This window comes from Montipora foliosa, chromosome 6, assembly GCF_036669935.1.
Source record: "Montipora foliosa isolate CH-2021 chromosome 6, ASM3666993v2, whole genome shotgun sequence".
NCBI lineage: Eukaryota > Metazoa > Cnidaria > Anthozoa > Scleractinia > Acroporidae > Montipora > Montipora foliosa.
The window spans coordinates 52,232,925-52,260,424 of record NC_090874.1 but is presented as its reverse complement, the minus strand read 5'-3'; the positions used below and the strand labels follow the sequence as shown (position 1 = coordinate 52,260,424).

Genomic DNA, 27,500 nt, shown 5'->3' with positions numbered 1-27,500 from the left:
CCTACAGCATACGGATTCCTCGAAACGTTTTCAATGTGATCGATGGAGCTTTGACAGCCCATACATTTTGATCGAGGAATCAACAGGCACAACAGTTTCAAACAAATTGATCATTTTAAATACATATTCGTTGGGAGGGATAAGACTTTATTTTTGTGCAATTAGAAATCTGAAAGGGTACTGCAGCAGCAATTAAGAGGCAATAGATCGCATATTAATTCTTGAATATTAATTAGCTGGACCCCCAAAATTTTGCAATGGACCCCCAAATTTTTCAAAAAGGGGTCCAGAGGACCCCCAAATTTGAAACCCTGGATACATCTCTGTGTTTGTATGATTTTAGCTAAATTCATTGAACTTCGAACGCACTTATTAATCTTTGATTACTCCTAGTTTTAAATCCTTTTATCATAGTAAAAGTAATTGAACGACCCACTCCATCGGAAAACGTTTAAAACCTTGGAGGAAAAAATGAATAAAATTATCTCGTTATTCAACCTTTCCCAACCAGTGGGAGCTGGTGGGGAGGGGAAGTCCCTGGGAACGAGTTTGCCAAATTCAGCAGTCTTGTACATGTAAATACTAACAAATTTTTTTATTGGGAGATTGTCTTGGGCAGATATGTGAAAATGGTTGCCGATACCAGCTGCTACTTCAAGTTACTACAAAATTCGAAACTAAATAAGATGGTATATTATATGAAAAAATAAGCTAAATCTAGCCTGGGGCGCCAAATAATTGTCGTGAAAACTCATTTCCATTGGTGAGGAATAATTGGGTGAAAAAAGAAACGTGAACCCCGCACCACCCAAGCCTTACACAGAAACCCTAAAAGATGTAACTTTCGAGGGATTTCAAAGTCGAGCTCGAGAAGAATGAGTTCTTTTCACTCAAAATATGTAAATATTGCAAACCGGTGCTAACTAAACAACACGCACGTCACACGTGTTCTTTGTTTTAAAATATACTCCTTTCGTTGATTCATTCGAACAGTTCTGGTTGCCGATGATTTCGTTTTCCTTTTTAAATTTAGCAGTAATGACGAAGTAACTGGGAATTCTGATTGCAACGCAATTTTCTGGGGGAAATCCCGACTAGTACTGTTGGTTCGGAACAACTATGTTCGGAAGGCCGTAGCAAATGGATTTTACAGACAAATGGCGTGGTGCTTATTTCTCTCATCTTTCCTTATCTATACTATTGTGGATCCTGCCACGGCAAATCGAACAGGCAAGTGATCGTTATGGTGTTGAACGCTCATGAAAATCATATATAATTTCAGAATTCAATATATACTCTTTTTTTATTTTTCGTTGTTGTTTCGTTTGGGAAACTCATTGACAAGCCTCCTGGCTTGCATTGTATACAAACTGACAACAACGCTATTTTAGCTCTGCGTAAATAATTTTAGGAGGTCAGGAATCTTTGGAAAAATCTTGACAATAACGTACCGTCTTCATACCGGGGAAATCGAATCGAAGGCAAAATTAGTGTTTAACGCACCGTTTGGTAATGTTTTCGATGAAATGGTAATTATGGAGTGCGAATATGATACTGAAAACTGTATTGGTAAAACAGGGACCTGTGTTTTGTACCTGCCGAATCTCAAGTGATCCAAAGGTAGTTCAGGTTTCAGAATTTACGGTATAGGTGGTTATTTGCAACCAATCTCTAGAGACACAGATGACAATGTTGCAATATACCATTGCTTGTGGACGAACCAAACGAGCTAATGAAAGATCTCTTGTTTCCGATCACCAACAACCAGCAATATTCCACTACAGATGTCGCGTGACAAAGTTTTGAACTGAGCGCAACCATGCGAAGCCAGTTGCAGGTGATTGATAATTTTCGAATAAACTGACATCAAAGGCATTTTTCTCGATTTCACCGCGGCGGGGATTTGTTAAAGATGCGAATTTTGAAACTCGGACAAAGCAAGGTCAACGAAAAGCAGTTCTTTGTGGCGTGCATCGTAACATCGTCACAGCTTGTGAAACGTTTCTAATATTGAACATTTTTAAGGCACGTGCACTTACCTTCTACTTCCTGGTTTCTTATTGAATGCAAATTAAAAATGACAATACAAATCTTTAATTTTTATTTGCAAAGGAAGAAAGAAGAATTGAATAGCAGCCAATCGATTTGAAATTATTCTTTTTCAGAACCTTTCCAATCGGGGTCTAATTCTTTGATTTTTCAAGGAAGGGGCTTTCAAGATGGAGGAAATGATCCATGCAGTAAATATCCGATCAATTTTCAATTTTCCTCTGTCGAGGATCAAATAAAAATGAAAAATTGACAAACCCTTCCGCACCATTGGACGGACAAGTCGAGACCGCAACTGATAGGGCTGGGGTTGGGAGAAGTCACGCAACCCTTGGAGGGGAGGGGAGGGGAGTTGAGTTATGGCGGCTACAAGGCTCTACTAGGAGTCATATTTTTATTTCCTCGCCACAAATGTGAAACCTATATGGTTCCCTGCATGTTCAGACGTTTTCAACGACTTGGACCTCCACTAGGCTGCCTTTTGAAAGGCCAAAAATTCACATGCGCCAGGTACGTGATATTTGCATTTGCTCGAAGTAGTATTTGTATGAATCGAAATACATCAAATAAAGCAACTTTTCCAGAATGGGACGACAACAAAAAGTTTGAAATCGCAGGAAAATTAACGCTACCGAGGCGAAATTATGGTTTTCAGTCAAGTTTGCCCCTTGAATAAGCTTATAAATCAGCGCTCTTTCTTTCCAAACTCGTGGGTTTTTATTTTTCATTTATTTTCAAGAATACATTTTCACATGTATAAATTAAGCTGTTCAAAGCACTGAATTTAAACACATCATGGATCACACTCTCGCAAGCTTAGCTGGTAAAATTATAATTGTGTCACATACATTTTCCTTTTATCTTATATGAATAACCTGAGCAGTACTCAATAATAAGGGATGTGATTTCACGGAGGATAAAGTAAAACATGAGGATAAAGTCAAACAAGCGGCTGAAATTTGAAGCTATGAGCAATACTCATAAGTGAGGTCTCGGAATAACTGAATTGCATTTTGGAACAATGGTGGATTTCCATTTACTACATTTTCAAACACAGTGAGAAAATCAGGAAAATGTGAATGGAAGTGTTTCCTTCTTGCTGAACTTTGGCAGGGCAACCCTAAAATCTGGAATCCAGAATCCGAAATCACAGGTCATTGTTTTACCAATACAGAGAGTAAAAACTATCCTAAACATTCATAAAAGCTAACCTTAGGCCTAAAAACGTTTGTTTAGGCCTAATTAGGCCTAAGGTTAGCTTTTATGAATGTTTAGGATATTTTTTACTCTCTGTATTGGTAAAACAATGACTTGTGATTCCGGATTCCGGATTCCGGGTTTTAGGGTTGCCCACTTTGGCATCCATCACAAGACAATGGGTCTATACCAAATTCTGGCCAGGTTGTCAATTGCCCCCACTTCCTTCAAATAACTGAACAGCCACCGCTGTTGTTGGAACAACATCTGGTGTCACCTTCACTCACTTGTCCATAGCTGCTTGCATATTGTTTGGATGTACTCTCTGTTCTATTGTAGTGCAGACAGAATATGAACATACTGGTAGCTAGTGATTTAAGAACGTGGTGATAGAGTGATTTTACTTGACCCGTGAAACAGAGAATAATAGTTATTGTGTAACACTACCTCCTAATTAGCCCTATTGTTTTTCTGTTACTCAGACTATTTACACGAAACACCCCACGATCTTTTGTAAAAATTTCTGACGTTTAGACTAATAAACGAAAAGTATTACAATAACAGTCGTATAATTTATCTCTTCAGTTGTGTCATTATTGTGTGTTCTGTTTTTGTGTCAGTTTTTTCATCCTCAATCTTGTATACACCATGTGATAGGGACTTTTACAGACATATAGTGTGTAATATTCCACTATATATTTCATGGATCAAGTAAAATCACTCTATCACCATGTTCTTAAATCACTAGCTACCGGTATGTTCATATTCTCTCTGCATTACAATAGAACAGAGAGTACATCCAAACAACATGCAAGCAGCTATGGACAAGACAGTGAAGGTGACACCAGATGTTGTTCCAACAACAGCGGTGGCTGTTCAGTTATTTGAAGGAAGTGGGGGGCAATTGACAACCTGGCCAGAATTTGGTATAGACCCATTGTCTTGTGATGGATGCCAAAGTTCAGCAAGAAGGAAACACTTCCATTCACATTTTCCTGATTTTCTCACTGTGTTTGAAAATGTAGTAAATGGAAATCCACCATTGTTCCAAAATGCAATTCAGTTATTCCGAGACCTCACTTATGAGTATTGCTCATAGCTTCAAATTTCAGCCGCTTGTTTGACTTTATCCTCATGTTTTACTTTATCCTCCGTGAAATCACATCCCTTATTATTGAGTACTGCTCAGGTTATTCATATAAGATAAAAGGAAAATGTATGTGACACAATTATAATTTTACCAGCTAAGCTTGCGAGAGTGTGATCCATGATGTGTTTAAATTCAGTGCTTTGAACAGCTTAATTTATACATGTGAAAATGTATTCTTGAAAATAAATGAAAAATAAAAACCCACGAGTTTGGAAAGAAAGAGCGCTGATTTATAAGCTTATTCAAGGGGCAAACTTGACTGAAAACCATAATTTCGCCTCGGTAGCGTTAATTTTCCTGCGATTTCAAACTTTTTGTTGTCGTCTCATTCTGGAAAAGTTGCTTTATTTGATGTATTTCGATTCATACAAATACTACTTCGAGCAAATGCAAATATCACGTACCAGGCGCATGTGAATTTTTGGCCTTTCAAAAGGCAGCCTAGTGGAGGTCCAAGTCGTTGAAAACGTCTGAACATGCAGGGAACCATATAGGTTTCACATTTGTGGCGAGGAAATAAAAATATGACTCCTAGTAGAGCCTTGTAGCCGCCATAACTCAACTCCCCTCCCCTCCCCTCCAAGGATTGCGTGACTTCTCCCAACCCCAGCCCTGTCAGTTGCGGTCTCGACTTGTCCGTCCAATGGTGCGGAAGGGTTTGTCAATTTTTCATTTTTATTTGATCCCGACAGAGGAAAATTGAAAATTGATCGGATATTTACTGCATGGATCATTTCTTCCATCTTGAAAGCCCCTTCCTTGAAAAATCAAAGAATTAGACCCCGATTGGAAAGGTTCTGAAAAAGAATAATTTCAAATCGATTGGCTGCTATTCAATTCTTCTTTCTTCCTTTGCAAATAAAAAAAATAGGTCCGCAATGCGTACTTGGGGTCTTATGCTTAGCTTAACTCCATTCAACCCTTACAGAATTTGGTACTACGGTCTCACTTTTACCATGCGTGATTGGTTCAATTTGCCATAACAATGCAGCAGTGAAATGAGTTCCTTAAGTATGCTTCAAATTCCAGACCTGTTCAGAATTTTACATCGATGACTTGCCACTAAAATTCCTCTTAATGCCATTTGCACAGTTTAGACAACTCTTGCTGCACGCTACATCATCTCTATCAGCTATTTACCAGTAACAGAAGCACTAGATTGGCTAAGAAACAAGCATGGCACTGTCATACATTCATATGATCTTATAAATGATCAAAAGAATGCTGAAATTCAACTAGAATTCTAAGATGAATCATCACTAGATGAGGCATTCAATGAACAAGTACTCTCAGAGCTTGGTGCAAATCCCCACACTACTGGAAATCAGTCCATCACCAGTAACAATGTATAAACAGCCAAGAGAAAGATCTGATGACCAATTACGTCGATCAGTTACATGTAGATCATTACATAATAAAAAACGCAACCTAAAGCTTACAACAGGGTGCTTTCATGGACTAGAAATAAAATGAAAACCTCAACAGTCTGAAGTCACAAAATGTTGAACCAGTTTATTTGTTTATAACTGGAGGTGGTGGTGCTGGGAAAAGCCATTTGATGAAAACACTTTACCACACTGTATTAAAAACCTATAGACATGCTCCAATGAATCCTGAGATTCCAACAGTGTTACTAGCAGCATCTACTGGAGTAGCAGTAATAAACATTGATGGTACACACAGCATTAGCAATACCTAAAAATACAGGTGATGATGTGGAGGAAAGTCCAGGTCCTACAATGTTTGACATCATTGATCCAACAACCACTGTGTCTGCTGACTCTAGTCAAGGAAATGAAGCAACCTTTGGTGTGAATGCTAGAAGCAAGGTGTAGCAATGTCACATACTGCTATGATATACCACCAAATACAAGATATTAGTTTGTGGGCTAATTCTACTTTGAACAATATTTTGGTTATTGAAAATAATCTATACAGTTCTATAACATGTTCTGTGCAAACAAATGATTATTTGCTGATAACTGATGTTCCAGACATGGTTTCAATATTTGATAAAGTGTATTCATTACAATATACACCCTTTTAATAAGTCTAATATATGCAGTTTTCCGCTAATGACGTCAAACTCATGCTTTTACAATTTATTCAGAAATGTACGAAGGCTTCAAAAAAGAAAAGAAATCAGAAAAGTTTTAGGCCTTTGTACATTTCTAAATAAAATTTGAAAGCAAGAGTTCGACGTCATTAGCGGAAAACAGCATATATTAGACTTATTAAAAGGGTGTATAGTGAATCATTTACTGGAAGTTTGTTCATGACATCAAACATTGGTCCATATATGTCTCTTAGAAATTCACTTCTAGGAGTATTTTCAAACTCTCAACGGAATTACAATTGTTGTTTGTTAACCAATGGCATTAATACACTATATTGCAATAAAAACACTCTATCAAATATTGAAACCATGTCTGGAACATCAGTTAACAGCAAATAGTCATTTGTTCGCACAGAACATCTTATAGACTGTATAGATTATTTCCAATAACCAAAATATTGTTCAAAGTAGAATTACTCTTGTATTTGATGGTATAATATATACCAGGAAGTGACATTGCTACACATTACTTTACCAGCATTCACACCAAAGATTGTTTCACTTCCTTGACTAGAGTCAGCGGACACAGTGGTTGTTGGATCAATGATATCAAATATTGTAGGACCTGGATTTTCCTCCACATCATTTGCTTGCCTTATACATGTAAGCAATGGGATATAAACATTGTAGCACATCATTTGTGCAAACCAAAACATCACCTCATTACACGACTTGTAATGTCCAACAACTTGTTTTAATGTTGGCAAGTAAAACATATTTAAGTAAAACATCATAAGCAACGTATTCCAAAATCGCCCTCGCACACCTGAAAATGCATCCTTGACTTTCACAAAATTGTTGTGACAGCCGATCCTTGACCGGTATTGTTCGATTGTTGTTCCCATGCTGGCGGCTAGTAGCAGACAACAGTAAGAGTACGAAATACTATTCTTTGAGAGTGCAAAACTCTTATTCAATGCCACTATTTTTTAGAGTACAATAACTCTTTCAGTTTGGGATGTAACCCACACCGACATTTCAAGCCGATAAATACTGGTTTGTGATAGCTTGTGAGATACTTGTGAGGTATGTGGTGCGCAACGGATTTCGAGCCAATGAATGTGGGCTTGCGAAAGCGTCTTAGCTTCAGTGCAATCCGCACTAAACACAAGCCGAGTCTAAATAATGTTGGCTTGCGAGAGTAAACAACTCCCGTATCGATTCCACTCAGAGACGTCACCTGGATGAAATAAAAAAGAACAAACAAGGCAGGCAAAGGATAGTTAATTTTCGAAATGAAAGAAAGAAAACCAATCTGAAACAGCACGACAGATCAATTTTGAAACACAAATAACTTACCTTACAACTAATTTGCGACGGAAAAATCTTCAAATTTTTCCCAAAACAGGGAAAACGACCGCAGATTTATTTGCAAACAACCAACGCTAGAAGCAATGGCCGACACTTGAAAAACAATGACCTCGCAATTACTAGTACCCAGTCTACAAGCCAGACTGTCACGTGTGTTCTCGTCCTCAAAGTGACATACTGACAAGATTTGCCTCTGACTTAGGGGTCTTTATGCATAATGCATAAGACCCCAATTAAAGATTTGTATTGTCATTTTTAATTTTCATTCAATAAGAAACCATGATTTTCATGTTTGTGTTTGTTGGAATTTTATTCTCAACGTTCCTTGGTAAAAACAAATGAAACATTAAAAATACAAAATCCATTTTTTCATTTTCCATTTTTCATGGAAATCAAATGGACGGAAGACCCACGGACCACCCAACGACATCCAATACGACTGTAGCTGAGATATATCAAGGATATAATAAAGAATAAATAAATTTTCATGTTCGTACAGAAATTATCGCGATTCTCAGGTTTTTGTTTTTGTTTTTTTTGAGCTGCTTAATACATGATTCGCGGACCAAGGACCAAATTCGTGGACGAAGGGTTCGCGATTTATATGTTCACGTTTTTTCAAATTACACGAAAAATATTTCAGTTTCGAACTTGCCAATCTAATATTACAGCAAGAAACGAAAAAGCTATAGTCATGGAAATTTTCAGTTCGCGGCGTTTTGATTCAGGTAAGATATTCAAGATTACCCTTTTTTCTCGTGGACCACGGACACCATACTGTTAAACGTCGAACAAGCCAGGATTAGAACTCCAAGCCTTTGGTGTCGGAACTGTTCAAGTTTATTTTTTACTGACAATGAACTCGCGGAATGATTTCAATCGGTCATATGTTTCTAGGACAGGTAAACAATCTCGCTCGCCATGTGCTCCAAAAAACTACGCATCCAATAGAGAAGATATCGTTGACGTCACCTATTCACATTTATGTGCCAACCAGAGCCTCATTGGCTGTCGAAACAAAGGTTTTTTTGTCCCTGTGGTTGGCATATTTAAATAACAAAAGTAATGTGTGTAGCAGGTGCCTATTTTGTTTTTAAATATTACAATGAGTCTACAGAAAGAGATTGAAAGCTAAAGTTTGCATAACTGGAGACTTGTCGTTGAAACAGAGGCAGGTCGTTTCTAGAACGGCTAGCTAACGGGTATTAAACAGGAGACGGCAATGTGTGACCACTATAAGGACTATAAGAAGGGTTGCTAGCAGAATGGATCCATATACATACATACATACATACATACATGTACATACATACATGCATACATGCATACATTTAATACAAAGCATAGAGATCTTGTATTGATGAAAAAATGACATACGGTGTTTGCACTAGTGAAAAATTGTCGTATCAGCCTTTTGATTGGCTAATATTATGTTGAACTTTGGCGCAAGTGGCCAGTACACCAACAACGGGAGCAAAATTTGTAAACATGGCGGCCGACTGGTGTATTGTTTTCAAAATTTTTGATCTTTTACTGCTTAGTTTTCACCACAAAATACTTCAGTACACATCTTCAGTTCCCACGGCCTGCTCCCGTCTGACCTTGTAGCTCAGTAGGTAGAGCAGCGGTAATCTAATCCGAAGGTCGTGGGTTCAATTCCCACCCCGGTCACAGTTTTTCTCTGTCCTTGTGTGGGCCCATTTCCTTTAGTAGGGATAACGCTAGAAACCGAGCATTTCACATTGCACTCTAATCAGTTACGTAATCATTGGACCAGTTGGCCGCGAACTTAGCCGCGAACCATTTATACAAGCATTTCGCGTCTTATGTAAGCCACACTCGTATAAATGGCCCAGTTTTCGTCTTATGTCAGCCGCGGCCAGTGTGAGCTGCGGCTTAATTTCCCTCGTATAAACGGCCCTATTGTCCTTTCTTAGTTGCATTGCCGTATTTTGCCGATTCTTTATCCAAGCTAAGCTGGCGTGTTTCAATGAAATACATCAAAATATTAATGATCTCCTTTTCCTGACGGTTTCTAATTTTAGCGTGATTCCTATTCGCTGGCTATTGACAGTTGACTCCGAAATGGCTTTTTTCCTTTTCCATTCGCTCGCTGAGGGTGTGCTTGTTTTCTTTTAAAACTCATGTGCTTCAAGAAAAATTCATTGCGAAACTGGTGAATTCCAAAGTAAGTTCACTCACAAAACCGATATCGCACTCACGCAATGTCAGTTTTTCGCGTGAAATTTACCGTGGAATTCACTAGTTATTCCATGAACTTTTCTATAGAAGAAAGCAAAGATAATGATTTAATTAATTACCCAGTAACCGGAAACACCATAACGCGGACAATTCGAAAACCTTATATTTTCACTAACGCTAGAGGCAGTAAGAATAAACAACGAGGGAGCTCCGCTTTTAGGCTTGGCTAAATATATATGTTATATATTAACTTGGTATATTCTCTTGATGAAATTAAAGCTATTATCCTCGCAGTTATGAACGCAATTTTTGCAATTGCGTAGAGAAACAACGCATTGGTATCGTGTCGCACCGGTTTCGCGCGGTCACGGGCTCAAACCCCGTTGAAGTCCTGAATTTTTCAGGCTTGTCTACGCAACTTCAAAAATTGCATTTATAACTGCCAGGATCATAGCTTCACTTGATTTTTTATCCACAGTTCAATATATGATCCATTTCATATATCATTCCATCGTTAGTATATACTGAAGCAGTGGATAGTGTCGAAGGCGCGCTCTCATTGGCTACTCGAACTCCGAAAGCCTTTACTATAAAATTTGCAACCTCGAATATTGCGTTTTTAGCGTTATAATTGGTTTACTCAAATCTCGGTTATCGGCTCCTATACCGTATGACCTAATATGGAAACGGATTGTGTCAAGGGTTACCAAGCTGGAAACTGATTGGCTTTAATTTCCAAGTGTCCAACTGTTCAGAATGTAATGAAAATTTAACAGAACAATTATTCCATTGATGAATGGTATATGAAATGAATCATATATGAACTGCGGATATGAAATCAAGTGAAGCTATGATCTTCGCAGTTATGAACGCAATTTTTGCAATTGCGTAGAGAAGCCTGAAAAATTCAGGACTTCAACGGGGTTTGAACCCTTACCTCGCGATTCCGGTGCGACACTCTAACCAACTGAGCTATGAAGCCACTGACGTTGGGAGCTGGTCACTTGTGAGTTCTAATGGTCCCGTGAGGAATGAATCAATGATGAATGGTATATGAAATGAATCATATTTGAACTGCGGATACGAAATCAAGTGAAGCTATGATCTTCGCAGTTATGAACCATTCATCATTGATTCATTCCTCACGGAACCATTAGAACCCACAAGTGACCAGCTCCCAACGTCAGTGGCTTCATAGCTCAGTTGGTTAGAGTGTCGTACCGGAATCGCGAGGTCACGGGTTCAAACCCCGTTGAAGTCCTGAAATTTTCAGGCTTTTCTACGCAATTGCAAAAATTGCGTTCATAACTGCGAAGATCATAGCTTCACTTAATTATTCCATTCGCGCTTGTTGGATGTGAGACTGGTTATAGCCAACTCGGCCAAATGCACCTCGTTGGCTATTTACAATTTCGTATCCAACACGTGCTCAAGGAATAAATTGTGAACTAGTCACCTCCACTTCGCTGAATAGTTCTTAATTATACTTAATTGCTGTAAAGTGCTATTGATGTGTGTATTATTATTATTATTATTATTATTACTATTACTATTATTATTATTATTATTATTATTATTATTATTATTATTATTATTATTATTATTATTATTGCTTTGATGATCCATACGATGTTTTTGAAATTCATATTTAATCAATACATGTTTCGGATGAAACATCATCCATCGTCAGTTGACAAATGAGAAATAAACTAAAGTTGAGCAATAAATAGTGTAACAAAGTGAGATATAACATGAATAATAAAGGATGAAGGCGAGAACAGAATGAAAACACCCAACCACGAAACAAAACAGAAAAAACCAAACTGTTTAGGCTAAGAAAAGAAACTAATTAGTATGAAAGGGATAAATTAAGATGTTTGACTTGGGAATTTAAAGATGGCTGCTCCCAAAGGATATGCATGGCTTCTTTGATTTTCAATTGGAAACGTGTGGAAGCAGAGTCGACGATTTTAAAACAGTCTTCTGAACACCGGGAGCGACAATTTTCAGAACCTCTCAAGTGCTTAAATATGTGGGAATGTTTGTCGGAGGCGAGATGTTCACGGATGCGAGTGGCGAAATGTCTATTGGTTTCACCAATATAACAGGCATTACAGCCTGCACATGAGAAACTTGTAAATGACTCGCGATCGTAAGCCCGCAGGGATAGGATCCTTCGCCCCAAACCAACTCCTAATTTTAAACGGGGTGAACACCAACTTAATTTCCAGGTCGCTGCAAAATTTGTTGACTAATTTCTTAATTCTGCGTTTTGTTATGATGGAAAAAGGACCGATGTACGGTAATTTAAAATACAAACAATTGTCCTTCCGAGCAACACTCTGAGAGGAATCGGAGGTAAAGTAACTGTTGAGAAATTTTCTAACAACATTCTCGATAACGCTAGAAGGAAACAAATTCTTCCTTAATGTTTTGGTAAGGTTGCTTATGTCCAAGTGGAAACCAGTCCAAGTATTATTAATTTTAGATACTCGGTCAACCAGAGTGCGTACTAGTCCTAATTTGTAACTGAAAGGTACAAAGCTGTAATAATTAGTAAGAAGACCGGTGTAGGTCTTCTTGTGGAAAACCGAGGAAATAATGCCCTGATTACTATGGTTATCTAAAAGCACATCTAAGAAGGGAAGCTTGTGGTTTTCTTCCTTCATCTCGGATTCGTCCAAATTCAAGAAACTTAAGGATGATCCAACTCTCCTAAGGGAGGGCCAATTACAACGGTTTCTTCGCAACCTGAAGAAGAATGATGAAATTGAGAACACCATTTATGACAAGATCTATCCATCAGGATCTCAACCAGCCAGAATTTATGGGCTTCCTAAGATCGATGCATAAGGTTCAAGATCACTCTTCGACACCTCCTTTCCGGCCCATTGTTTCTTCGATTGGAACCTATAATTACAACCTAGCTAAGTATTTATGTACATTGTTAAACCCTCACATCCCTAATGACTACTGTGCTCATGACACTTTTACTTTTGTTAGTGAAGTCACTAGACTCCATACCCTAAATAAGTTCATGGTTTCTTTCGATGTCGAAAGTCTTTTCACCAACATTCCCCTCATCGAATCTATCGACTTAGCGGTAGACTACATTATGAAGGGCAATCCAGATATTAAATTAGGACGGGAAAATCTTACTAAGTTATTTTTCTTTGCCACTGCTCGAACCCATTTTTCATTTTTGGGTAATTTTTACGATCAAATTGATGGGGTAGCCATGGGCTCCCCGCTTGCTCCTGTATTAGCTAATCTCTTTATGGGTCACCATGAGAAACGCTGGTTAGAGAATTACAATTCAGGTATCGAGTTTTACCGTAGATATGTCGACGACACCTTTGCTTTGTTTAATACCGAGCAGGATGCTTTATCTTTCTTTAGTTATATCAACAGCCAGCATCCTAACATCAAGTTTACTATGGAGAAGGAAGAAAACCACAAGCTTCCCTTCTTAGATGTGCTTTTAGATAACCATAGTAATCAGGGCATTATTTCCTCGGTTTTCCACAAGAAGACCTACACCGGTCTTCTCACTAATTATTACAGCTTTGTACCTTTCAGTTACAAATTAGGACTAGTACGCACTCTGGTTGACCGAGTATTTAAAATTAATAATACTTGGACTGGTTTTCACTTGGACATAAGCAACCTTACCAAAACATTAAGGAAGAATTTGTTTCCTTCTAGCGTTATCGAGAATGTTGTTAGAAAATTTCTCAACAGTTACTTTACCTCCGATTCCTCTCAGAGTGTTGCTCGGAAGGACAATTGTTTGTATTTTAAATTACCGTACATCGGTCCTTTTTCCATCATAACAAAACGCAGAATTAAGAAATTAGTCAACAAATTTTGCAGCGACCTGGAAATTAAGTTGGTGTTCACCCCGTTTAAAATTAGGAGTTGGTTTGGGGCGAAGGATCCTATCCCTGCGGGCTTACGATCGCGAGTCATTTACAAGTTTCTCATGTGCAGGCTGTAATGCCTGTTATATTGGTGAAACCAATAGACATTTCGCCACTCGCATCCGTGAACATCTCGCCTCCGACAAACATTCCCACATATTTAAGCACTTGAGAGGTTCTGAAAATTGTCGCTCCCGGTGTTCAGAAGACTGTTTTAAAATCGTCGACTCTGCTTCCACACGTTTCCAATTGAAAATCAAAGAAGCCATGCATATCCTTTGGGAGCAGCCATCTTTAAATTCCCAAGTCAAACATCTTAATTTATCCCTTTCATACTAATTAGTTTCTTTTCTTAGCCTAAACAGTTTGGTTTTTTCTGTTTTGTTTCGTGGTTGGGTGTTTTCATTCTGTTCTCGCCTTCATCCTTTATTATTCATGTTATATCTCACTTTGTTACACTATTTATTGCTCAACTTTAGTTTATTTCTCATTTGTCAACTGACGATGGATGATGTTTCATCCGAAACATGTATTGATTAAATATGAATTTCAAAAACATCGTATGGATCATCAAAGCGATATCTTACTTCGTGCTGCTAAGAAGTTTTGGTATTATTATTATTATTATTATTAAAACCCTTTTTAGCATGAGTCAAAAATGTGATTTAAATATCTGTGCTGATTAACTTGGCCAGTGATTGGCAGCTATAATTAGTCTGCTATAAAAAAAAAATGCAATCAGAGACCAGCTGTCGTTTCTCTTTCCTTTGCAGTTTCCACTACAGTGAACATGAATTGTAGATGCAATGCTGTTGGATTTAAGTTTGTCAACATTATTTGGCAGCCTCTTGTACAAGAAGACAAATTTCCTTTTGAGCCTAGTTACTACAGAGTATTTTTCTGTACATCGCCCCAGTGCAGTGAGACCGTAGACCCACCAGGACACTATCAGTTAGGTTGTACTCTTAACAGCACACTTCGTCACTCTGGATCCCAGCTAAAGGAATTGGAGTGCACTATAAAAAGCCAAACTCTTTTTGATCCCTATGGATTTTCCTTTCTCGTGGAGAAGAGAAATTCGTCGGGAGTTTTCATTAGTCACAAGAAGACTTGTCGTCTTGGTTCACATGGTAAGAAACTTAACTCCAGACTGAGTAAAGTACATTGAATTTCCAGACTCTTTTCCCATACCATTAAAGGTACGTAATTAAAACGTTTGTCCACGGAAATCAAGTCCTTACACGTTATCAAGCATTCCACCACAATAAACTTGAAATGGCAGGATTCTGGTTATTATGGAAGCATCTACTGACCCTAAGGCGGGCTGGAAATTAATAAATTCACTTACCGGCAAAGGTAATAAATCTTCCCCTGTCGATGATATTCTAGTTAACGATAAAATTGTTTCTGACGATAAAGATATTTCCGAGTCATTTATTGATTTCTTTGTAAACATAGGACCAACTTTGGCCGCTGAATCAAAGAAAAGGTCCTCCAATAGCGTTAACACATATCTCAGCAACATTCAGAATAGTTTTCCAGCGTTTCGATTCTCTAATATACCAGTGGAAAATGTCGCGCTTACGCTAAAAAACGTAAAGGTGTCGGAAAGAACTGGCCTTGATAAGATTCCTGCCAAGGTCCTTAAAATCGTATCTAGTATAATTGCTCCATCTTGTACTTTTATATTTATTTTGTCACTTTCCTCTGGAATTTTTATTGATGACTGGAAAAATGCGCGTGTGTGCCCGGTCCGTCTTGATATGGAAAATTATAGACCCATTTCAATCCTGCCAATAATAAGTAAAGTTTTCGAGAAATAAGTTTTTCAACAGCTTTATCACTATTTGAAAGTTCTGTTCTCTCTAAATTCCAGTCTGGTTTCCGCCCTCTCCACTCGACTGTCTCGGCGTTGATTCAAATGTGCGATGATTGGTCTGATAATATGGATAAGGGAAAATTGACAGGTGTAGTTCTTCTTGATATTCGTAAGGCCTTCGACTCAGTTGATCATTCGATTTTACTAGAGAAAGTTAAGTTTTATGGAGTCGCTGATAGAGAATTGATGTGGTTCAAGTCTTATCTTACTGCCCGACAACAACAATGTTTAATAAATGGTTGCTTTTCTTCTCAAAGTAACTTACTCTGTGGAGTTCCCCAAGGCTCTATTCTTGGCCCTCTCCTTTTCCTTATCTACATAAATGATTTACCAAATTGTTTAAAATTCACTACCCCCTGTTTATATGCAGACGATACTCAAATCTTTACTGTCAATTCCAGCCCATCACACGTTTGACGGCAATCTTTGTTTCACATACTGACAATTCCGGGATCATGTCCTCAGTGGGCACGAACCAGTACTCGAGGTCTCAACTTGCTTAGCATCACAATCCGGGTGCCTTTAACGATCAACTTCCCGATAACACACAGCTCACCGCTTACAGGTACATACTGCGTGAGCTTGTCTCCTTTCCAATTTCCTTTGTTTACACACGCTCGTAACTCGACAAACTATTCATCTTCTTCCGAGACTTCCTCAATCTCGCGTGTTTTCATAGCTGTAGGAGTGGCAGTAATTGCTACGAATCTGGCAAAGTCATCTGAATTATTGTGTGCTGTTGATGGTTTTGCAGGTCCCGCAGTTTGGAATAAAAGAGATAACGGACAGGATTCGGCAATCGATGTTCTACTGTTTACTTTGAACTTGCAAGGTTGCAATCGCAGGATACACTGCCGGTTCAATCCGTTCGCATGGCTTTGATCTGTTAGAGGAAATAGGCTCTGGCGGCTTGTAGTCTGTGCACCGTTCGAATTCAGTTCCATACAGGTGCACATGGAAGCGTTCACAAACCCAAACAATTGCAAAGGCTTCTTTGTCTGTCTGTGAATAACGCTTTTCCACATTGCTTAGGCTCTCACACATTGCGCAACGGACGATTCTCTTCACTCCTTGCTGCTCTTGAACGAGGGCTGCGCCTAGAGCTACTGTACTTGCATCTGTTACTATTCGAGTCTTGGCATCTTTGTCGAAATATTCAAGAGTTTAAGCTCCGCAGTGAATGCCTTCCTCTGTTCATCTCCAGATTCAAAGCGGACATCTTTCTTAGTTAATCTGCGTAACGGTTTTTCGATTGTGGAAAAACCTGAGATAAATCGAGCATTGCAATTTGGTAGTCCAAGGACACTTCTGACTTCTGGGGCATTCTGTGGCTCTCTTGCATCTGTCAGTCGGACCATTGCTTTTGTCCCAAGTCCTATGAACACCATCTGGGTCATGTGAAGTGTGAATTTCTCAGCTTTCATCGTCATATTCTTCTTTTTCAATATCCCTTGGACTTGCTGCAATCTGTTGTCATGTTATTCAGTGTTTCTGCCATGAAATATAAGTGTCGTCCTAGATGTTTGCCACGTCTTCAATACTTGCTTAATGACATGTTGATACACTTCTGGGGCTGAGTTGATTTCAAACATGAGGCGTTTGCATTGATATCAGGGCGAATTAAGTTGCATATGATGATAACCCCACTTTATATCAAGCACGCTAACACTGTGCTTTGGTAGAGATTTTGGCTTCATCTGCTGGGGGTATTGCATTGGGTACTAACGTTCCGTGATGATGGCCTCATTTGCCCTTCTCATGTCTACACACAGGCGCATTTCATTATTTTGTTTTGGCACTACCACAACTGGACTGGCAATAAGCTCTTCTTCCTCGACTTTCTTTCGGAGATTAAATGGGGTGCGCCTGACTGGCTGTGCCACAGTAGGTTCTTCTGGATCCACATGCAATTTTACTTGGTATCCTCTCACTTTTCCTGCGCCTTCAAAGACGTCTGTGTAGTCATGCAAGATTCACTGAAGAGACTGGGACACCAAGTTGTAACGCGACCAACTGTACAGCGACGGCTCTGCCTAACAGGGCGCCCAAAATGTCCAACAGTTTCCCATCTGCAGCACCCCTGTTTTTATGGTCTCGTTGCATGGGGTCAATCCGCAAATACTTCCCTAAACAAAATTGTCATTTTTAATTACAAAAGAGGATTCTTCGCTTAATGCATTTTTCAGACTGCAAATTTCACTCTATTCCTCTTTTTGTCAGTTCCCGAATCTTACCAGTAAAATTGTTTGCCTCTGTGGCACATGATGCTGCTAATCAGCGTGCTCCATCCAATGTTTCCAATTTTATTGAATTCTCAACCTCGGATAATGCAATTCTCGTGCTCTGATTGGTTTGCTTAATCTCGGTTATCAGCTCATATACCGTAGTTTGACCCTATATGGTAAATGATTGCGCTAAACGTTTCTAAGCTAACTCTCTAAACTGAAAATGTTTTCGCCGGAAAGCGAAATTTCTCTCTGAATAAAGCCAAAAAAGAAAAAAATCTTTCTTTGTGGAAAGTTTGGATCAATTCCGATGTTTAGAAGTACGCGAAAAGTCAACTGAGAAATGTTTTTGTGACGAGCCTACGTCTGTCTGACCTCAAGGTATTACTCATTATCGCATCTTCATCAAATTTTTTCGATTTTCTCGCTTTTTTCGCACTTATTTCGTACTTCCAAATTTTTGCAGTTAAGGAATTTAATAAAACTATTATTCCATTCGCGCTTGTTGGATATGAGACTGGTTATTTACCATCTCATGTCCAACACGCGCTCATGGAATAATTGTTAATTATTTATCCGCTCCGAAAAGATTCACCCCTACCTTCCACGATTCACGCAAGCTGGGAAGCTCCATATCAAAATATCGAGAACAAATCAGCAGCTATTTTTGTTCAGTAGAACTGGTGCTAAAATATGGAATGGCATCCCTTCTGATTTTCGTGAGCTTGGGAAAGCACCTTTCAAACGTTCATCTGCCTCTACAGATTCTTGCAACTTAGGAGATGAATGTTGAAATGCGCTACAGTGATCTTTCTAAGCACATGCGTTTACTAAGTAGTTCCTCTAAGTTTTAAATGTAAAGGTTTTTTATGTTTCTTTACCTTTAATAGTCATGTCTTTGCTTCGCTGTCATCTCTCATTCCCTCCTCAACTCCAGAGAAGCACGAGCTCTCTTTAAGGTACAAAAAGTTGCAAAAATAGTGGAGACACTTCACCTGCTTGGGGCGTTATCAATTTACCTATTATCTCTCACACTGCAGCCCCCCCCCCCCCTTATCAGTGTTCAAAGCAAGACAAAAAGTTGTTGCAAACTTGAAAGGGGGAGAGGGGAAGGGAAGTGGGAAAGGTTTGAATTTTAGATGCAGCGGGTATTGGAAGCTAGAAAAGGTGTTTTTTAATGAAAGTGTCTCAACAGTGTCCTTCATAAACACTACATCTCGGTTTTCCATTGCATTTACCTCGGGCAATGATTGAGGCCTTATATTATACCAAAAACTGGTTGCCCGCTAAAAGTTCTGGTTGTCTCGGACGACCCCTAATTTCGGCCATTGATTTATACTGGAAACAGCTTTTAAAACAAGAAGAACTTCTCATCTTGTTGTTACAGTTGAGTGTCCGAAGCCTCGAGATGTAAGAGTCGTCGTCAAAGGAAAGAAAAACCTATCTCTTTCATGGACGTCTCCCTGGGAAATGGGAGACTATGCTCCACTTCTGTGTTATAAAATCTTGTATTCCTCGTCAAATGGAAATACCAATGAGGTCAGTTAATTTGTTCGTTTTTGTTCCTTTTTTCCTTATCTATACAAAGCTTATAAAACTACTGTACATTTTATAGGTTCAGGTGCGATCATCTTTATGATGATGATGATCATCGTCGTCATGGTCATAGTCAATATCGTCACTTTATTAAAGTCCCCAATGTTTTTATAGAAGGGCTGAGTGCTCTACCAATTGGGGAGATGGTAAATGAAATCAATTCCCATTAAATTAAAGAGATCAATTTTAATGTTGCTGTGTTTGGTGAGAAGGAAAAACCAAAATACCTGAAGAAAAACCACGCAGGAGAGTTGACAACCAACGGACTCAAACCACATATGACATCAAGTCCTGGAATCGCATCTGGCCACATTGGTGGAAGGCGAGTGTTCTCTCAACTGCATCAGCCATGCTTTCCAAAATAAGTTTTAGTTAGACATCCAGAGAACGCACATTTGCCTCGAAACAGGCAAAATAGCCATCATCATTATCTTTATTCGCATCACATTGTTATTTTAGGCATCCAACTTTACTATCAAAATTAAATACATTTAATAATAAGAATAAGAATAAGAATAAGAATAAGAATAAGAATAAGAATAAGAATAAGAATAAGAATAATACTACTAATAATAATAACACAGTATTTACATAGCGCCATTTCCAGCGATGTCCAATGGCGCTTTACATTACATGTTTAAAAAAAACAGCACTAAAGAAAAACACAATATTAAGACGACTAAAATGTAACATGACTAATTTCTTAAAAATCCTCTCATAATTTACATGAAAGAAGTAAAAAAGAAAGAACTAATGTAATAAAAACGTTTTTTTGAAAAGATAAGCCTTGAGTTTTTTTCTTAAAACTGTTCAAGTTTTCACACAAACCTATTGTTAACAATCGTGCTTTTTTCTGGTTGGCCAAAGCACAACTGAAAAACTCTCTCTAGACACACTCGATTGGAGACTGAATTTCTGGCCGGACTTACAATTTCTCAGTTTGAAATAACACAGCGGCCATGTTGAGTCCCGAGGGATAAAGAACTTTTGTTTTGCCCGACCGAAACTCGTTCCCAAACATTTCAACTCGAGGCTCGGGGTACGAAATCTATGGCCAATATGGCTGCTGCGCGAATAAGGCCCATTGGTGTAAACCAGTGAAGGTGTAATTGGTGGTAAACTCTCACGTGGAAATGATTTGTAGCTCATGATCTTTCTTAATTAAGGGAAAACCCAAGCTTTTCCCAGTTTGGTTGTTTGGGACTTCAACACCTCATATCTTTAGTTGTCAAAGGAAATTTTAGGGCCGCACCAAAAGTGGAGCATTCTGCAGAGCAGGGCCGTAGCCAGAAAAAAAACTATGTCTGAGGCAATGCCCATGGTTAAATTCTCCTCGTAAGCATTTTATGATAAGTATATTTTAAAGGCAATACTGGAATCACGCTTTATTAAAATCACGCAAAAATGACTGAGGCAAGTGCCTCGGTTTGCCTCATACTGGCTACGGCCCTGCAGAGGAAAGTTATCTTGAATCACCTTAAGGTCCATTTTAGAGTTTTTCAATGAAAGATGTAGTAATCGGTCCATGACCTAAAAATAATTCAACATAAGGCTCCAGAAAACACCTGAAGTATCAAGAATCAGACAACTGTTTCGGTCAACTCCCAAAGTTTGCTGGGTCCAAAAAAGAATGGAAATGTCGTCTTTTGATTAAATAAAGTTGAGTTTACTGCTGGCTTGATGCTGAGTAAAATAATCTGACTCCCTCTTGCTTGTAAACTTCAGGAAATAATAAATTTCATCTCACTCTACTCTACTTACTGCCATTACTTATTTACTTAGCTATGGCGGTGTCCAACAAGAAAGCCCTGCTCCTTTGAACACCGCACACCTATTAACTGTTTACATTATGGCCTAATATAATTCTATTTCTCTTTTTTGATTATTTATCATACAAATTGTGTGTAAATGCTATGGATAGTGTGAATAAAGAATTGAATTGAATTGACTTGACTGTGCATTACGCATTTGCTTGAAAAGCATAAAACGAATAATTATTTATCGAAAATATTTGATGACGTGCTACTATGCTTTCCTTGCAGTCTATACAGTGGGCTCCAGAGAACCAGAAGTTACATTTGTACACCATACGTGACCTCAATCCTTTTACTGAGTACACGCTCTATATCCAATGCGGTCTACCTTCATGTTACAATGGCTGGGGTAAACCAAGCGATCCTATCACTGCAACGACTGAAGAAGAAGGTTGCTCATCATTATGATATTTTTAAATGTTAAGCTAAGCGAGTAAATTTAAGGATCGTACGGGAATTTGATTGTCAGTGACACGATGAGAGAACAACATGTTCAAGAATCCTACCTGACAGAAAGCTGTTTTATAAGCCCCAGTCGAGAACTTGAATGGGGACCGTCCACAACAACTTCAGCTTCAACCTCAGTAGTTAGAGGAGAAGTCAAACCTGTAGTCCAGCGTCCTTACCACTTGGCTATGCTAACTTAGTCTGGTCATTAGTCAGGAAGGACAGGACATCATATCAACACCAGTCATATCATACAAGTCCCCAGTGGCATGTGATAGACGTATCCGCCTTGCAATGGTGTCTGCTTAGAGGAAGACAATTATAGAGTGACATTCCTAGAAAGTTACGTTTGTTTGTTTATCTGGGTATTTCTTTGTTTCTTTTTCTAGTGCCCGCCAAAGCTCCTAGATTTCAGAACAGTTACTGGTCCGTTTCTAAGAATGACAGGAGCAAACGCGACGTGACAGTGTTGTGGGAGGTAACACTGCATGCTGGATTTGTTCTGCTTTTTTTTTTTCCTTTCTGAAGATCGCCTCTTCTGGCCGTTGAAATTATAAGACACATAATATATTTAATTATTATTCAACATATTGTGACCAAAAATGTCACATATATACACATGTCCAAATATGGTCATAGCGCGCTCACTATTCGTCGCGCGTGCTTAACGTATATCCTGCAATATACGTCATTTTGTGTGTCGTGGAGAAAAATGAGAGTTTCTCCAGCTTTTTTTTTCCAATAAACGTAGGAAATTGAGCTTTGTCATCCATGTGTTGAATAATTAAAACAATTACCGTGCTCAATCTTGCGGAATATCGCCTGATTTTAGCCGACTTGGCCTACGGCCTCGTCGACTAAGTATCAGGCGATATTCCGTGCGATTTCGGAGGATAATTGTTAAATGCACCTTTTTGCATCCCCAGGATAGTCACTTAGAATGTTTATGCTCATGTGACCAGCAGCCATCATGATATTTGCATACTAGATCAAAAAGAAGAATTTTCATAGCAATAGAGTACTATTTCACTCCTCCAATATGGCCGCTGTTTCTTTATTTCACTCTTGCAACATGGCCGCCGTGACGTCATGTGAAAAAACCATATTGCCAACCCTAGTAGTGAAAGGCGCACCTCTGTTAACCCCCAGTGATCCCTCTGGATATGGGAGACTGGCTTTAACTTTCCTCCTTGAAGGAAGTAGTGCACGTGTGAGGCGGCATGGCGACCTGAGGAGAATTAAAATGATGAATGTAAATGTCACGGTCCGTTGATTTTTGGCTGTCAGGACACATTTCCCTATTCGTTCCTTCCTATCTCTTTTTTGGCGAATTTTTCGAATTTTCGTCTAAACCCTATTTCATCATTTTCATCTTTCCTCGGGAAAAAACGTACATCTTGTAACCGTTGACTTCCGGACATTTCTACCGTTTCGCCATTCTCACCTGCAGAGACAGTGATTGTCTCGGTCAGCACCGAACTAAACCGCCGTCCATTTTTTATCCGTTGGCGTCCACTACGATTGTGTGGAAAATTGAAGTCGGAAGTTCTTTCATATTTCGCGGACTGGGTGGTTTGAAGCAAGCAAGAAGTGGCCATTCTTCTTGCTGACCGAAAGAAACATTGTATCCTAGGGACTCGAATACCGTCTTGCAAATTTGGAGCAAAAGACGTTTGTTAAGGCCCGTTTTAACGGTTTCGACATTTGCTTCAACATGCATTCAACACTTTGTTGAGCCAAATGTTCGCTGCGTTTGAACAAGTCGTCCAACATTGTTGAAAGCATGAAAAATGTTGAAGCTTGTCAAGCGTGTGTCGAATCAAGTTTAACTGATTGGTTTAAACTTTCATTCAACATCGATTGAACTTTTCCTTTGTTTTCGAAAATGTTGAATGGTGTTGAGGCCGTTTGAACACTCTGTTCAACAATTGTAGAAGACACGTATGCTCTATGATCGCCAAATCAATATGGCGGCACGTAGTATGTATAATTATCTGGACGAGAGAGTCTGATTTCTAGTTCTGAGTTTCTCGCAATCAAATTTCGCGAAAGTGTTGGTTCTTTTGTTGGCGCAATGTTGGAACCGTTTAAACGGCCTTCCGCACAACTTTGTTTTTGCGTCCAACATTTGCCCAACATCCGTTCAACTAATTTTTGTCAAATGTTGAAACCGTTTAAACGGGCTTTTATCGATGCCTTCACAGCTTCCTCCGACCAATACCTGGAATGGTGTTCTCAAGAGGTTTGAGATTCGTTATTGGCACGTATCAAAAAAGAAAAACGACTCCCTGTTTATACAAGTCCAAAACTCTTCAAGGGTTTTGCAAATAAAGAACGGATCGGCAAAAGAGGCGACTTTGACTGGAATGAATCGCTTTGACGATTACAAGACTGAAATCAAGATGTGTACCTCTCTAGGCTGTGGACCAAAGAGCAGTCCTTGGATTTTAAGAGGTCTGTATAGCTATTGTTTGTTTGAGAATTATAGGTTATGGTCCACGCTAGTGGAGCTGAAATGCGCCTGAAATCTATCTTTATGCTAGTCCCTCGCAGGGTCCACTCCCTAAGCCTGTCCTATGTTGAAGGAATTTCTGTAACTAGTGACAACCTTAGTGAAAGTCATATTTTAAAGGGACGTTGTGTCACGGTAATGAAGTTCATTTTGTGTACGTCACGGTTTTACCAATTACTCGCTCCTACTCGCGATGCATCTCAACGTTAACACCGAAATTACTTTTAAACAACACCAACCAATTGCAAAGCTTCGTGACAAAAAAATCTGTGGAGCGGATTCCGAGCCAGCTTACGAAATCACATATGAAATCACGCTGAATTTGACTCACTTTCCTGACACAGCCCATATAAGAGTCTGTGACGAAGCGCTGTCTCAGAAGTCGGACCCAAAGAGGTGCAGATTATACTAAATCAGCTGAAGTAACGCAGACTGAGATTGGAAAGTTAAATCCACAAATAATTATGGTTAAAAGACTGCGTCAGCCTGCCAGTCCAATATTAAATTGGAATGGCCGGCTGACACAGTCACAGAACTAAATTATTTAGTTCTGAACATTGCAGTATTGGTCGAGTGAGACCTGCATGGAGCAACTCCATCTCGACCCCGCAGCTCCTCTCTTGACTTAGGAGAAGAGCTCTGGAGAACCCTGAAACAAAGTGTCTTCTCATTGGTTTTCGTGAAGAATAATCAAAAGCGTCTCTAATTGCTGCATTCATGTTAGCACGAGGAGTGAGCAGGGGCCGTAAGGTTTTTGGCTATAAGAATCCTTACGGCGCATGTTCTCCTACTTAGAGTTTCCCAGAGCCTTGGGTCGATCTGAGGCTCAGGTGACGAGAATGGGAGCAACACAAATTTGCTATGCTCTTCGTTCTTTTTGCTCTTTATGAGTTTTTGTCTATGTTTATAACGCAGGGGATGTTAACGAGAAGAAGAAAGAGAAGATAATGGACGATGTTACAACTGCTAATTCAATGATTGGCTGGATTACTCCCCTTGTGTCGGTGCTATCAGCCGCCATCATTGTTACAGTACTTGTCGTATATCTCTTCTTCAAAAGGCAATACAATGTTCTGTTTTTCTGTTTTTTTCTTTTCCTTTTTTTCATAGCTAGATAGTGTTTTCTGCAGGAGCCTACAACTCCAATACTACTGGTCTTTGTGACATATACTTCCGGTCACATGACTTATTGGCGGTTCGTTGTAGTCGGGTCGCGGCGGCCATATTTGTTTGTGCTGTGTTCTGTTTGTCAAGAAACATGATAGTCTTTGTAAAGGCATTTTAAACAGATGAAGCTAATTTTAGACGATGTTAAAAATTAATACGATTTGGCTTGCACTGGTGACCATTCTTAATTCCATGAGTAATAATTAGAATGATTTCTAATGCAAGACATGTGATTAGCTGGAAATGTCTGCTTTCGGGGGAAAATCAAGCTAAAAATAACTCGGTCTGTAAAAACGGCGTTCCACAAATACAACGAAGTTGTACGCTGCTAGTTATGGGATCCTGTCAGTTCCTGTTTTCGGTCATGTCGTGAGCACCTAGGGCCCGTGATTTTTAATGTTCCGACAATTTTTTTGTGTTTTTCGAAAGGTCAATGACCCCTTTTTATCTCAATTTCAAAAGAAGCTGTTACAAAGTATAAAAGTTTGCAGATATTATATTCTTTTCTTTTTTTCTTTTATCTGAAAAGACTAACCTCTGAAAATATCAAAACCGATCACGATTCCACGTTGCGGAACCAAGAGAAAATGAGGGGACAGAAAGGGAGGCTCAAGGCGTTGGCCGGGATATGTTATGTCCACGAAAGTTATTTTTAGACGAGCGGTAGTCTTTGTTCTAGCGGAAGTCTGTCTTCTGAGACGTCCGCATGCAGTCCTGCCTCGCTCTCAGGTTCTTAGTGAAAAGAGAAAATGATGGCCACGTGAAAGGCTGATGAATATATATTTTCTTTCAAACATCGGACCGAGGTTGTCCTGCATGCGGACGTCTCGGAAGACCTCCGCTAGTCTAAAAATAACTTTCGTGGACATGACATATCCCAAGGGCTGGACCGGGAGCCTCCTTCTCTGTCCCCTCATTTTCTCTTGGCGGAACTCAATCGAAGCAGGCCCCAAGGAGACTGCTTATAGACGAGGCCAAGCAAGATTTCAGGCGGCAAATATGAATTCCCCTCCTGGTGTATTACCACTGATTTGACTTCATCTGCCCCAATTCAAATAATCGAGGCCCAGGAAATAACGGCCAGCTGGTTAAACCCCTCTACTTATGAGGATTTTTTGTTTGGTAACATATTTCTTTTTGTGTAACGTTTTGCAAAATGAATTGGTGGTAGATTTATTGGCATAACCTCAATTAAAGCGACATGTTTAGTTAGCGACGAAATAGTTAAATGTAAGAAAGAATTTTTGATTTCTTGTTGTTGTTGTTGTTGTTTTTTTCAGAAAACGCAGATGTAAACGGAAACCACTAGATCAAGTACTAAACTCGGTAAGGAATACTTTAATTTTGAAGCAGAGAGACCTTTCCTCAAATATAGAATCTTTGATATGAGGAAGAATAAGTCGTGGCAGACCGAAAAAGACTTGGCGGAGAACCGCAGAAAAAGAAAGAACAGCGTTGGGTTTTATCTCATGGAACGAAGCAACAGTGGCTGCGCGTGACCGTGCGACATTTACCCACTTTGGGTTATGGTCAAAATTGAAATTGAAAAATTGATTTGGGACAGTCAGCAAGCACGTCGCTGGGTTGTGTGAAGTTTAATCTACAATGGAAAGTCGTCTGGTTCATGTTTAATTAATGCGGAGTCCTTAGAGGCACTTCGATCAAGAGAGACTACCAAAAAGTCCTTGAGCTATTGTGGGGGATATATTTGCCCTCCAAATGCAGTTGTTCATTTACTGAGCCCTTTGAAACTTGCGTGCATCGTGGGATTCGCGTTTTAAGAGGGATATGAGGGAAGACCGCTTTGCATTCCGTTTGTAGTAGATATTTCTACTCATTTATTGCAATTTTCCAAATTAGCTGGATCTAGAGCCACCAGAGTGTGATCACGATGAGTCTGTTTCAAGTACTCAAA

The 27,500-nt window shown here is 39.2% G+C and overlaps 1 protein-coding gene across 2 annotated transcripts in view; it reads left to right on the top strand.

Annotated features, from left to right (window-relative positions):
* The first annotated feature begins 797 nt into the window (after positions 1-797).
* LOC138007710 (neogenin-like) overlaps positions 798-27,500 on the top strand; it is a 32,820-nt gene continuing 6,117 nt past the window's right edge. Inside the window, exons 1-10 of one of the 2 annotated variants that reach the window (XM_068854766.1) lie at positions 798-899; positions 1,034-1,230; positions 14,719-15,075; positions 19,437-19,588; positions 21,688-21,850; positions 22,296-22,384; positions 24,111-24,360; positions 25,334-25,478; positions 26,866-26,911; positions 27,446-27,500. The exon at positions 27,446-27,500 is cut by the window's right edge and continues 6,117 nt beyond it. In XM_068854766.1, the coding sequence (XP_068710867.1) occupies positions 1,158-1,230; positions 14,719-15,075; positions 19,437-19,588; positions 21,688-21,850; positions 22,296-22,384; positions 24,111-24,360; positions 25,334-25,478; positions 26,866-26,911; positions 27,446-27,500 (1,330 nt within the window). In that variant the 5' untranslated portion in view covers positions 798-899; positions 1,034-1,157. The remainder of the gene's footprint in view (positions 900-1,033; positions 1,231-14,718; positions 15,076-19,436; positions 19,589-21,687; positions 21,851-22,295; positions 22,385-24,110; positions 24,361-25,333; positions 25,479-26,865; positions 26,912-27,445) is intronic. The other variant, XM_068854767.1, reaches the window with a different exon arrangement.